We start from the raw sequence: 14,682 nt of genomic DNA on the forward strand, positions 1-14,682 counted from the left end.
TGTGCCCATTTGATCCTGTCATCATGTTGTTAGCTGGTTATTACACATACTTGATTGTGTAGTTGCTATAAAGTGTCAATGGTCTATGTAACTGTGTTTTTGTGGTAGCTGGTAATATTCTTTTTTTTTTTTTTTTGAGACGGAGTCTTGCTCTGCGACCCTGGAGTGCAGTGGCACGATCTCTGCTCACTGCAAGCTCCGCCTCATGGGTTCACGCCATTCTCCTGCCTCAGCCTCCCAAGTAGCTGGGACTACAGACGTCTGCCACCACACCCAGCTAATTTTTTGTATTTTTAATAGAGACAAGGTTTCACCGTGTTGGCCAGGATGGTCTCGATCTCCTGACCTCGTGATCCACCCATCTCGGCCTCCCAAAGTGCTGATATTACAGGTGTGAGCCACCGCGCCAGGCCAGTATTCTTTTGTTTCCACATTTAGATACAAAACCCTTCATCCAGGCGCCTGTAATCCCAGCACTTTGGGAGGCTGAGGTGGGCGGATCACTTGAGGTCAAGAGTTGAAGCCCAGAAGTTCAAGACCACCTGGCCAACAGTGTAAAATCTTGTCTCTACTGGATCACGCCATTGCCTTCCAGGTGGGGCAACAGAACAAGACTCCATCTCAAAAAAAAAAAAAAAAAAAAAGAAAAGAAAAGAAAAATATGGAACCCTTTGTGAATCTGTGTCATCCTTGTACTGAGGCCTTGCTGATCTCTGTATCTTTCCAGTTGTAGGGTAGGTACTGCCAAAGCAGGTACTTGAATATTTTAATCCAGGTTATATAAGGGAAAAAAGTTGGAATTTCTAGTATTTAAACCTAGTTGGCTCTAGTTTAAAGATATAAAAATGTACCTTACTTAAACATCATGTAAATAAAATCTAATTTAAGCGCAAATCCCTATTTCGCAGTGATGAACTTGGTTTTAGCATTACATTATGTGCCAAATTCTTTTACATTTAAAAAAACTCCTAAATACAAAGAATACCTAGTAAGTGAAAGAAAATAAAATATCCTAACCAGCCTGTTTTACAAAGATATTGGTTTAAAATAAAGAAAAAGCATATACTTACTTATGGGCTCTGAATGTATAGATAGGTTCTACATCAAGAGAAGTGCTCCTAAATCAGAGAGACATGACTTTAACATTCTAAGTTTCAGCAATAAACGGTATAATTGAATATATGTCATAAAATTGCCTTTAAAAATACAAACATTATGGGAACACACCATTCTCAACTATATGATACATAAGAAAGCTTAACACCAATTATACTTTCATGGCATCAAGAAACAAGATTCTTGTTTAGTAATAATATCTTGTTACAGTATTTTTAGCCCTGTCATAATCTATTTGACTAAAGGGAAAGACAGCTTCATTCAAGAGAAACAACATGGGCTTTGAAGAGATAAATTTCTGAACTCAATTTCCAGTTCTGTCACTAATTGGCTAACTTTAAGCAAATTATTTAATGTTTCAGAACTTCAGATTACTCCGTTTAAAACAAAACAAAAAAATGGCAATGACACCAAATAATCACAGGATTAAATAGGATTCTACAAGTTAAAAAACACCCCAGGACACAATCATGCACATAGTAGGATATCAGCAAATGGTACTTCTATTTCCTTGCCTTTCCAATAAGGTTAATATGTCTATCCTCCATACTGAAGAGATTGTCCAAATTATCAGTTTATTCACTACTCAGAACACATTATAGGTACACTATACCCTAATACTGGCTATGACTTTGATGGAAACTAGATTTAAAGTCACGTACTTACCGATTTCTGCACTGTATTGCAATTATGTATAGACATGTTATCTCACAATGTATAGCCAGTAAACTATTTTTCTCTTCTGAAAACACCTAATCTATATGAAAGTCCACCTGGTTTTAGCAATATCTGGTTGAGCTATCTGAAGCAGACTGATAAATCAAGTATTTCATCTACCCTATGTATGACACAGTATGAATGACACTGATCTCTCTTAAACCAGGCAACAGATTTCCTCCATTGGTAGTAAAATTTTTGTAACCTCCTCTATTTGATGTTCAGTGATGACTCTTATAATAACAAAGTGCCCAACACTGCAAAAGGGTCTTTGCTGGCAGATGCTGGTTTGTTTTCTTTTTTTGACATGTGACCCAAAGGAGTGGAGCTCCAATAAGGACCCAAGCAAGTAGAATCAGGTTTAGCTATGTGACTTTTAAAGGGTTTATACTAACTCATGTCTATCCATACTTAGACAAGAACTAAAGGGCCAAGGCAAGCACTTTAGCAGTTAAGTTAGCCTCTGAGTCTAGACATACTGGTGGGTATGGAAAGTACATAAAGTCTTAAGGCCAAAAGACAAGACCAAGACCCTCCACTCATCCCAGTGAGGCTTTTCTCTGCTCCACCCCATAAGTCTAATCTACTAAACAATGGGTGGAGGTGGAGATTTGATTATTTTAAAGATGCATATACCTGTTTATAGGAACAGTCAAAACCTTCAGTACAGATAAGGGGCTCCCCAAATATAGCAGCCATTTAAAAATACTGTTATATATAAGGACGGTAATCAGTATTCACAAACCCTGGTGAAACCAACAGATAACACCACATCTTCCTAAGCATCAGTTTTCTAACCTACCATTAGCTCGTATAAATGGAAAAACACAATAAATTATATGACATGGCAGAAAGAACTAGAAGAAATATTTGGGAAATTTAATAGAAATAAAATATGTCGTTTTCTGCTGAAAATGTTAATTAAAATATTCAAGTATGTCAAAGTAAAATATTCTCACTTTTTGGCTGGGGCTGTTTTCTGTAAATTCCACATTTTTAATGTGTGATCCTCTGATGCTGTTATCAAAACAGGCTCAATGGGATGGAAAGCAAGGGCTCGGATGCCATCAAAGTGACTTCTCAACGTAAACTTAGGGTTCCATGTCTTCCTCAAGGCATCTTTATTGTTTGCTATCTATTAAAGAAACAAAACAAAGATATCTACACACTTAGTTCAGGATAGGGGAAAAAAATTGCATTTCAACATTAATTCTTGCTGATTTGTCAATAAACTATCACTTTGCAATTTTTAAAACAATATAATTTTTATATGTAAATAACCAAACCAAGAAGCAAAATTAGCAATAACCCAACACTAGTTTTCTTTGAAGAAATATGAAAGGTATATTATTACAAAAACAAATAACATAATTGAATATAAAAAGTGAATCAAATTACATAAAATAGATCTTACTAGGATGCTAAATAAGACCAAGTAATTTAACACAAATTTAGTACACAAATATAATTTTGGGCAAGAGTTGAAAAACTAAGCTATCTTTAAACCTGCTAACATTTTAAAATATCGTACTTTTGAGATTTTTAAATACTTTCTAATAGCTAAATTTTTTTCATCAAACTGGAAACAAAGTTTATAAACTGGAAACATAAAATGTTAAAAATGGAAGAGATAACTCAAAGAACGCATTCTACTGGTAAAACACACACATGTTCTTTTCCTCCGTGGTAACTCAATCTCAAAAACGAAAAAAAAAAAAAAAGTACTATTTTTTCATTCCAATCATATAACAGAAAAGCTAAAGAGGTAGATTATATTTGAATTTACACTAGCACCACAGGGTACAAATTCTTCACACTCCAAGGCTAGCAATCAGACTAAGTTTAAGTAAGAGTAGCAAAAGTACAATCATGTGCCACATAACTACATTTTGGTGAACAATGGACCACATATATGATGCTGGTCTCATAAAATTATAATGGAGCTGAAAAATTCCTATAGTAACATCATAGCTGTTTTAATGCTGTAGCACAATACATTACTCACATGTTTGTGGTGATGCTGGTGTAAACAAACCTATTTGGGCTGCCAGTGCTATTAAAGTCTAGCATGTATAATTATGTACAGAACACATACTGGATAATGATATTAACTGCTGTTACTGGTTTATATATTATAATTTTTATTCTACAGTATATTCCTTTTACTTATTTTTTAAAAGTTAACTGTAAAACAGCTTTAGACAGTTCCTTAAAGAGTATTCTACTAGAAGGCACTGTTATCACAGAAGATGACAGCTCCATGACTGTCACTGCCCCTGAAGACCTTCCAGTGGGACAAGATGTGGAGGTAGAAGAGAGTGATACTGATGATCCTGACCCTGTATAGGCCTAGGTTAATATGCATGTATCTGTATTCATTCTTAACAAAAAAGTTAAAAAGTAAAATAAACATTAAAATTTTAAAAATAGGAAAAAGTTTATAGAATAGGGATATAAAGGAAGAGAATATTTTTCTACAGCTATACAATATGTTTGTTTTAAGCTGTGTTATTATAAAAGTTAAAATGTTTTTAAAAATTCAGTTTATAAAGTAAAAAATTATAGTAAGCTAAGTCTAATTTATTACTGAAGAAAGTTTTTTATATATATTTTAGCACAGCCTAGGTGTACAGTGTTTACAAGGTCAACAGTACGGTAATGTCCTAGACCTTCACATTCACTCACCACTCACTCACTGACTCATTCTGAACAACTTTCAGTCCTGCAAGCTCCATTCATGATAAGTGTTCTATACAGGTGTACCATTTTGAAATCTTTTATACTGTATTTTTACTGCACCTTTTCTATGTCTAGACATGTTTAGATACATACTTACCATTGTGTTATAGTTGCCTACAGTACAGTAACATGCTATATAGATTTGTAAAGCCTATGCCATCTAGGCTTGTAAGTACACTCTACGATGTTTGCACAATAATGAAATCACCTAATGAACACATTTCTCAGAATGTATCCCCATCATTAAGCAAGGTATGACTGTATTGGTAAAAGACTGGAGAAACACTACTTATTTACAAATGACAAAAATACAGCAATACTAACAATAGCTATTATTTTGGGCATTATTCATTATTTTGACCACTACTGAAAATACTTTATATGCATTAACTCACTTAATCCTCAAAATAACTCTATGAAGAAGGAAATAACATTATCTCTACTTTCCAGACTAGATAAACCAGGAAAAGAGAAGTGACTTGCCCAAAGAACCCTGCTAGTAAGTGGAGGGGCCTGGATTCAAACCCAAGCCATTGGAATTTAGAAGTTACCCTCAATAAATCATCTGCAGAAAAAAAATGGATAGAACTTGTCAAATTAGGATAATAAGAGAACATAAAACACATCATCCAAGGAACTACTGTAAGTACTGGGGCTGTTTATTCTGGAAGAAGAAAAGCTGAGTTGAATCATGTCTGTTCTTTTTAAGCACCTGAAAGGCTTTCAGGTGAAAGAGCAATCAAATTCCTTCTGAATGTCTTAATGTGGTAGGCAGCCACTAAGATGGCCCCAGTCAGCTCCATTTCCTTATAGGTAAACCTTATATAGTTCCCTCCCACATTATGGGGCTGGTCTCTGTCACCAACAGAATATAGCAGAAGTGATAACAAGTTACTTCCAAAATTAAGTTATAACATCTTCCATCTTGGGTGTTCTTGCTCTCTCTTTTCACATGCACTCACACTGGGGAAAGCCAGCTGCCATGCTGAAAAGCCCATGGAGAGACCTATGTGGTGAGGAACTAAAGTCTCCCCCAATAGCCAACAAAGAACCAAGGCCTCCCAACAACCACAGGAAGAGCTTAAAAGCAGATCCACCCCACGAGTCAAGTCTTCAGGTGATACTGCAGCCCTTGCCAACATCTTGACTGCAACTACATTAGAGACCCCAAGACAGAATTACCTGGCTAAACTGCTTCTGTATTCCTGACCCATGGAAACTATGAGATAATAAATGTTTTTTGTTTTAAGCTGCTAAGTTTTGGCATAATTTGTTACACAGCCACAGATTACTGGTATTATTATGAAACCAGGAACTACTTTTGAAAACCGAGTGCAGACCTAACAGAAAGTTTTCTAACAATTAAAAACTACGAAAAAAGAATGAGCTTTATCCGGAGAGAGGACTAAGTTACATTACATACTGGATAAACTCTTTGTGGGGCTAGAATAGAGAGAACAGAAGTATCTAATGGGAACTTCTGCTTCTAGCCATGACAAGTCAGGTAATTTGGACCACCTCTGCACTAAGGACAAGTAGACAAGCAGAATTAAATATAAAAAACAGAGAACAAAATACTGAAGAAAAACCAGTCCAAAATCTAGAGAAGAAGAGAGGCCTAAAAGGTGAGTCCAATATTTGGGCTGTTTTCCCCCAGACGCTGTTTACTGATTCCAAAGGGGGTGGCTGAGAGGCTGAGCAGTTTTTCTGATAGTTTTGAAGTGTCATGGGGATACAAATTGATGAACCTGCCATGACAGTTGGGCTCAGTAAGCCACTTTGCTTTGGGTTATGATTTCAAAGGGTAGCATCCTACACATAAGGGTGAACTAGAAGAAGCCAAGGCCTTGCAGGGACTGTAAAAATTCAAAATGAAATAAATCGATCCCAGATCCCAGAGGTAGTGGCTGCATACATCTGAGAAAAGCAATTTAAATTATAGCATTTGGTCTGAAGTTATTTCTACAGACAACTTTTCTTTTTTTTTTTTTTTTTTTGAGACGGAGTCTTGCTCTGTAGCCCAGGCTGGACTGCAGTGGCCGGATCTCAGCTCACTGCAAGCTCCGCCTCCCGGGTTTACGCCATTCTCCTGCCTCAGCCTCCGGAGTAGCTGGGACTACAGGCGCCCGCCACCTCGCCCGGCTAGTTTTTTGTATTTTTAGTAGAGACGGGGTTTCACCGTGTTAGCCAGGATGGTCTCGATCTCCTGCCCTCGTGATCCGCCCGTCTCGGCCTCCCAAAGTGCTGGGATTACAGGCTTGAGCCACCGCGCCCGGCCTAGACAACTTTTCAAATAGCAGTTTCTTGAAAATAAAAATAATCATGTACATAAGGATGTAAGACAATATAACTGAAAATGAGCAGAAACAACACATAACAATAAAAGAACTACAGAGTTTCCAATTCAACTTTAAAATAATCATGCTTTAGCTGGGCGTACTGGTGAACATCTGTAGTCCCAGCTACTCAAGAGGCTGAGATGGGAGGAGAGCCTCCATCAGGAGGCAGAAGTTGCAGTGAGTCAAGATCACGCCACTGCACACCAGCCTGGCTAAAATAATAAGATTCTGTCTCAATAATAATAATAATAATAATAATAATGTTGATTATGTCCAAGGAGATAAAAGACAAGACTGAAAATTTTGGAAGAAATCTGTAAACAATCTAAGAATTTGGCTGGGTGCAGTGGCTCACACCTGTAATCACAGCACTCTGGGAGGCTGAGGCAGGTGGATGACAAGGTCAGGAGATTAAGACCATCTTGACCAACATGGTGAAACCCTGTCTCTACTAAGAATACAAAAATTAGCTGGGTGTGGTGGCATGTGCCTGTAATCCCAGCTGCTTGGGAGGCTGAGGCAGGAGAATTGCTTGAACCCGGGAGGCAGAGGTTGCAGTGAGCCAAGATTGCACCACTGCACTCCAGCCTGGCGACAAAGCAGGACTCTGTCTCAAAAAAAAAGAAAAAAAAAAAAAATTCAAGAAGCAAAAACTAGCCAGGTGCTGTGGCTCACATCTGTAATCCCAGCACTTTGGGAGGCGGAGGCGGGCAGATCATAAGGTCAGGAGATCAAGACCATCCTAGCTAACATGGTGAAAACCTCATCTCTACTAAAAATACAAAAAAAAAAAAAAAAAAGGAGCCAGGCATGGTGGTGGGCACCTGTAGTCCCAGCTACTTGGAAGGCTGAGGCAGGAGAATGGCGTGAACCCAGGAGGTGGAGCTTGCAGTCAGCCGAGATTGCACCACTGCACTACAGCCTGGGCGACAGAGCAAGACTCTGTCTCAAACAAAAACAAAAACAAAAACAAAAACAAAACAAAACAAAACAAAAAACTGTAAGACCTCAACATATGGGCTTAACTACTGACTACAGATTACTGAAGAGAGAATTAGTGAATTGAAAGATGAGTCCTAAAAAAAAATAAAGGGAATAGGAGACAGAGGTCACAGGAAGAAGAGGAAGAGGGTGTAACACACATATAACTATGTTCCAAAAAGAGAAGAGAAAGAGAGATAGAGGTGCAAAAGTGGTACTCGAAGAGAAATGGCTGAGAACTTTACAAAAGTTTTGAAAATATATCAAGTCATAAAGATTTAAGAACTTCAAGAAACTTAAATAAAAAAGGAAAACAAACCTTGGCTAAAAAAAAAAAAAGACACAGATAATATTAGTGACAAAAATCAGACTACCATTAAACAACCAACAACAGAAATGATAGTTGACCTTAGCAGAAAACATAAAACAAAGACAGTAAAATACTATGTTTAGAGTAAAAAAAAACCACCTCTGCCAACTAGAATTCAATAATAACAGTTGACCCACTCAGGCTAAACAAAGATATTTCAGAAAACAAGACATGGAGAGAACCGGACACCAACAGACCTTCACTAAAGAGAAATACTAAATGTCCTCAGGTGAAAGGAAAGTGATCCCAGATGGACAGACACGCAGAAAAGAATTTTAAAAAGCAAAATGTGTAAAAGATAATGTAAAATGTAAAATAAATAATCCTAACTGAATGTAGAGTATACAAAACAATTTTCTTATAGAAGATAAACATATTCAGAAATGTGTAACAAGAATGACATGTAAGTAGGGTGGGAATTAAGAATTAAAAGCATTATAAGGTCTTTGCATGGAAAATTTTGATAAAAACGTATGTGATACTCTCTAGGGTACTCATTGAAGAGTAGCGAAAGAGTACAGAAATTCCAAGTAGTAGAAAGGTAGAAGGTTGAATAAAAAATAAACTACACCAGCTGGGAACAATGGCTCATGCCTGTAATCCCAGCACTCTGTGAGGCTGAGGTGGGCAGATCACTTGAGCCCAGCAGTTCACGACCAGCTTGGGCAGTATAGCAAGATCCCGTCTGTACAAAAAATTAAAAAGCCAGGCATGGTGGTGTACACCTATGGTCCCAGCTACTTGGGAGGCTGAGGTGGGAGGATGGCTTAAGCCCAGAAGGTCAAGGCTACAGTGAACTGTGATTACACTACTGCATTCCATCTTGTGGAGAGTGAGACTGCCTCAAAAAAAAAAAAAAAAAAAAAGCAAAAAGCAATGGTGTTTTAAAAAGACAAATGTGAAATATAAGGCAACGAAAACACTGGAAATAGAAATTTTTTTTTTTTTTTTGAGAGGGAGTCTCACTCCATTGCCCAGGCTGGAGTGCAGTGGTGTGATCTCAGCTCACTGCAAACTCCACCTCCTGGGTTCACACCATTCTCCTACCTCAGCCTCCCAGGTAGCTGGGTCTACAGGCACCCGCTACAACGCCCAGCTAATTTTTTTGTATTTTTAGTAGAAACTGGGTTTCACTGTGTTAGCCAGGATGGTCTCGATCTCTTGACCTTGTGATATGCCCACCTCGGCCTCCCAAAGTGCTGGGATTACAGGCGTGAGCCACTGTGCCCAGCTTAGAAATGATTTTTAAAAAATCTGTAACAGGTCAGGCATGGTGGTTCAGGCCTGTAATCTCAGCATTTTGGAGTAGGCTGAGCCGGGTGAATTGCTTGAGCTTAGGAGTTTTGAGACCAGCCTGAGCAATATGGCAAAAGCCTGTCACTACCAAAAATAAAAGAAAGTATCTGGGTGTGATGGTGCATGCCTATGATCCCAGCTACTTAGGAGGCTGAGATGGGAGGATCATTTGAGCCCGGCGCGGGCGGAGGGTGCAGTGAGCTGAGATTAAGCCACTGCACTCCAGCCTGAGCGATAGAGTGAGACCCTGCCTTAAAAAAAAAAAAAGTGTAAATCTGTATCATATTTGTGGAGAATGGAGTGCAAGGAGCCCGTTTAGATTAGATGGTTATTGCAGTAGCTCTAAGAAAAAAATGGACCAGGATAGAAAGTGAAAAGTAGTATATGGATTTTCAACTGTTTTTGGAGGTAGAACCCAAAAGACTTACTAATGGGCTTAGCAAAGAGGTTGGGAGTTTTTTATCTGTATGAAGAGGAGCGGGTGGTAAGTGTTCCTCTTTGGAGTGCTTCTTTACCATACCTATGATTTGCTTAGGCATCCATCCTACATCCCCTAGATGGTGCGTGTGCTGCAAGAGATACATTGTGTTTTCCAACAGAGATCATAAACTATCAAAGTGAGAGGAATTTAATGAAATAAGGCAGGTTATAAATACTTTACCTATGACATAAGCAACTATTTTTCTAATAAATCATTTATTGTGATGAGGAATTATAAACACATTTATAAAACAATTGTTTGGAATTAAGTAAATGTATGCACAAAGGTACAAAGATATCAATTTTGGTCCAAATCTCTGATGGGTCAGCCTTAACATCTGGAAAGCACACTGTATACATCCACGCCTACTAATACTTAAAATCTCTTCTCAATAGGATATTGACTTATGTACTAAAGAAGCAAGGCAAATATTGTTTAGGTAGGCGTGAATTACAAGTAATTGCTGGTGCCCTAAAACAGAAAACAAAATTCAAATTTGGTAATGGAAAAAGGAATTCTTTCCCCTATCAAAAACCAATAAACAAATCATACTAAATTATGGATTTAGGTAAAGCCCGTAATTTTAATCTCTAGGTTATGGAAAAATGTTAGTTTTCTTTATGTATCTTTCAAAGTTTTCAATGGAAACTGAACCAAGTTCTATATTTGTAAAGAAGTTTTACCATTGTCTTCATTTTCTATAAAATCAACTTTTTATTTTATTTTACTTTTTTGAAACAGAGTCTCACCCTGTTGCACAGGCTGGAGTGCAGTAGTGTGGTTTTGGCTCACTGCAACGTCTGCCTCCCAGGTTCAAGCAATTCTCCTGCTTCAGCCTCCCGAGTAGCTGGGATTACAGGCACCTGCCGCCATGCCTGGCTCATTTTTTGTATTTTCAGTAGAGACAGCATTTCTCCATGTTGGCCAGGTTGGTCTTGAACTCCTGACCTCAAGTGATCTGCCCACCTCGGCCTCCCAAAGCATTGGATTTACAGGCGTGAGCCACTGCACCCAGCGCAAGTTTTTATTTTTAAAAACCAAGTAAAAACATCAAAAACAAAACTACTACTTACATCGTAAGTTAGTGAGTCTGCTTCATTGGCCACCGTAAGGCCTGCTAGTTCTCCAAGTCCCAGTTCACTTTCAAGGGCTTCATCTGCTCCCATGATAAATGACTTTCCAGAAGAAGGAGGAAATGTCAATGCTTCCACTGAAGAGGGAAGACAAAGGAAACATTTAAAAAACTCTAAGGAGCCAACATTTAGTTTCATTTGCTTGCATCAAATTTCTTATAGTGCACGTATACACTTAATTGTTTTTAAATGCTTTTAAACACAATAAAATTCAGTGAGCAGAAAATCCTAAATAATTTATTGCTTTTTCCATATCTTAACCACAGGTAAAGGCATCAACTAATTAGAAAAGTAAAACAGGAAACAAATCTAAGAATCCACTGTCCTTTCATTTTCACTATATAAAAAATAATGACTATAGGAAAGTAAGTTTTCCTTGTTTGATATTTCATGCTAATTACCTAAACAATTTCTATTAATTATTAAATATATGTAACAAGTGCTGGTCTCATTCAAAATATAATTCATTAATTTTATAATCTAGAAGAGTATAGAAAATTTCAAATGAAAATGGGTCAAACTCTAAAATGTGCCTATTTATGTGACAAAATCAATATGTGGTGTTACAAGTCAGGATTACCTCTGCTGGGCAGGAGAGGGGTAGTGATTAAAGAAAAGAAGCAACACAGGACTTCTAGGGCCCTGGTAATGTTCTACTTGTTGACCTAAGGGGTGGTGACATGGGAGGGTAATAATTCTACCTCGATGACAATTCACTGACCTGTAATATCAGCACTCTTCTGTAGGTATATTATAGTTCATCTAAATATGTTTACTTCAGATAATATTTTTTATTTATTTATTTTTTTTCTGAGACAGTCTCGCTCTGTCGCCCAGGCTGGAGTGCAGTGGTGACATCTTGGCTCACTGCAACCTCCACCTCTTGGATTCAAGAAATTCTCCCTGCCTCAGCCTTCCGAACAGCTGGGATTACAGATGCGTGCCACCATGCCTGTCTAATTTTTGTATTTTTAGTAGAGATGGGGTTTCACCATGTTGGCCGGGCTGGTCGCGAACTCCTGACCTCAAGTGATCCACCTGCTTTGGCCTCCCAAAGTGCTGGGATTACAGGCGTGAGCCACCGCACCCGGTAAAGAAAATTTTTTGTTTTTGTTTTTGTTTTTTTGTTTTTTAGATGGAGTCATGCCCTGTGGCCCAGGCTGGAGTGCAATGGCGTGATCTCAGCTTACTGCAACCTCCGCCTCCCGGGTTCAAGCGATTCTCCTGCCTCAGTCTCCCAAGTAGCTGGGATTACAGGTGCCTGCCACCATGCCTGGCTAATTTTTGTATTTTTAGTAGAGATGGGGTTTCCCCATGTTGACCAGGCTGATCTCAAACTTCTGATCTCAGGAGATCCACCCACTTCGGCCTCCCAAAGTGCTGGGATTACAGGCATGAGCCACCGCACCTGGTGAGAAAATTTAAAGTGTCCATTTGAACACTTTCATTAGCTGTGAACTGTGTACTTCAAAAATGTCAGTTTTACTTTGTGAATAACTTGAAATATCCTATTTTGTAACATTTTGAACATACCAATCCAATTCCTTCAACAACCATCATAGAAAAATCAGTCAAAAGCAAAATGTCAAATTAATGATTTTATTTAATTTGGTCAATAACAAAATGTCACTCTCTATAAATGCAAATTGTTCTGACAAATGTCAGAGATGGTCTTTGAGTAGTTTCCTAGAGGTGGTTATATATGACAAACATTTGTGATTCAATAAGATGAATTTAGTAGTTCAAACCCTAGCTGCTAAAGGGGTAATTTTCTTAAAAGAAACAAGTTAACTGTATTGACTAGTACATGTACAAGACATTTTTCAGATTTATATTCAATCATGTATGATAATAAATACTCATTGAATAAATGAAAGAATTGGCCAGGCTCGGAGGCTCATGCCTATAATCTTAGTGTTTTGGGATACCAAGGTGAGAGGACCCTTTGGGGCCAGGAGTCTGAAACCTCCCTGGGCGACAGGGCGAGACCCCTATCTCTTAAAAAAAAAAAAAAAAAAAAAAAAAAAATCTGAGACAGGGGTCTCGCTCTGTCACCCAGGCTAGAGTGCAGTGGTGCGATCTCAGCTCACTGCAACCTACGCCTCCCAGGTTCAAGCAAATTCTCCTGTCTCAGCCTACCAAGTAGCTAATGCCACCATGCCTGGCTAATTTTTGTATTTTTAGTTGAGATGGGGTTTTGCCACGTTGGCCAGGCTGGTCTCAAACTCCTGACCTCAAGTGATCTGCCCGCCTGGGCCTCCCAAAGTGTTGGGATTACAGGTGTGAGCCATCACGCCCGGCCTCTACAAATTTTTTTTAACAATTAGCCAAGCACGGTGGTGCATGCCTCTAGTCCTAGCTACCTGGAAGGCTTGAGGCAGGAGGATCTCTTGAGCCCAGGAGTTTGAGGCTACAGTGAGCTATGACTGCACCACTGCACTCCAACCTAGGCGACAGAGCAAGACCATGTCTTTTAAAAAAAATTTTAAAATAGTTACTTGCTTTTAAAAACAGTAGTGCCAAACTCTTAAAATCCTCATCAGAACAAAATAGAGCATAAATTAAGACATTATCAAACCACTATACAATACAGTAGCAAAAATAAAAATAGGTTTTACCCAAAATACCATATATCATCTGAGAAGTTCAAACAACTCTAAACATTTACTAAAGAAGAAAACGAACTGTTTAAGTTAGAACAGCAATTTTCAGGTCAAAAATATCAGTCGAATGACTCATGTGAGACTATGATGGTAGGTCTTCAGCCAGGTGTTTTTTGTTTGATTTGTTTTCATTTCTAACATTTCCAGATAACTTTGTTCAGGTGTAAAAGACTAAGATTCCTAGGACAGACCATATACATTATGTAAGCTAATTCTAACTAATCCTCTACAAACGGCCAAGTAAAACCTGAAAACAAAGAAAGTAACAACTCCTTCCTTACATACCAGTGGACAGCCAGGACACTCCAGGACTGAAGAGGGAGAGCAATAATAAGCATCACTGTTACCTGATTGTTCCTAAGGAGCCTTAGAACTCAAGACTATAGGTCACATTTCCATCTGGCAACTAAACCTTACTAGCCCTAATCAGCTTTTACCAAAAAACAAAACAAAACCCTGTGCCTTTTAAGTGTGACACTGCCTTCTGATTTTTTTTTTTTTTTTTTTTTTTAAAGACAGAATCTTACTCTGTTGCCCAGACTGGAGTGCAGTGGTGTGATGTAAACCTCCGCCTCCTGGGTTCAAGTGATTCTCCTGCCTCAGCCTCCCAAGTAGCTGGGACTACAGGCACACGCCCCCATGTCTGGCTAATTTTTGTATTTTTAGTTAAGACAGGATTTTGCCATGTTGGCCAGGCTGGTCTTGAATTCCTGGCCCCAAGTGATCTGCTCACCTCAGCCTCCCAAAGTGCTGAGATTACAGGCGTGAGCAACTGCACCTGGCCCTGCCTTCTGAATTATTAAAATAAAAATAAAGTAACAAAATTATAGCGCACACACAGCATATG

The 14,682-nt window shown here is 38.5% G+C and overlaps 1 protein-coding gene and 1 non-coding gene across 2 annotated transcripts in view; both read right to left on the bottom strand.

Annotated features, from left to right (window-relative positions):
* STRN (striatin) overlaps positions 1–14,682 on the bottom strand; it is a 133,788-nt gene that overhangs the window by 31,569 nt on the left and 87,537 nt on the right. Inside the window, exons 10-12 of the mRNA XM_007970954.3 lie at positions 11,113–11,249; positions 2,793–2,968; positions 1,071–1,118 (exon numbers count right to left, since the gene is read on the bottom strand). Coding sequence (XP_007969145.1) covers positions 1,071–1,118; positions 2,793–2,968; positions 11,113–11,249 — 361 coding nt within the window. The remainder of the gene's footprint in view (positions 1–1,070; positions 1,119–2,792; positions 2,969–11,112; positions 11,250–14,682) is intronic.
* On the bottom strand, positions 656–757 carry LOC119627401 (U6 spliceosomal RNA). The gene has a single exon (XR_005243597.1). It is a non-coding gene; the product is annotated as a U6 spliceosomal RNA (small nuclear RNA).

This window comes from Chlorocebus sabaeus, chromosome 14, assembly GCF_047675955.1.
Source record: "Chlorocebus sabaeus isolate Y175 chromosome 14, mChlSab1.0.hap1, whole genome shotgun sequence".
Taxonomy (NCBI): domain Eukaryota; kingdom Metazoa; phylum Chordata; class Mammalia; order Primates; family Cercopithecidae; genus Chlorocebus; species Chlorocebus sabaeus.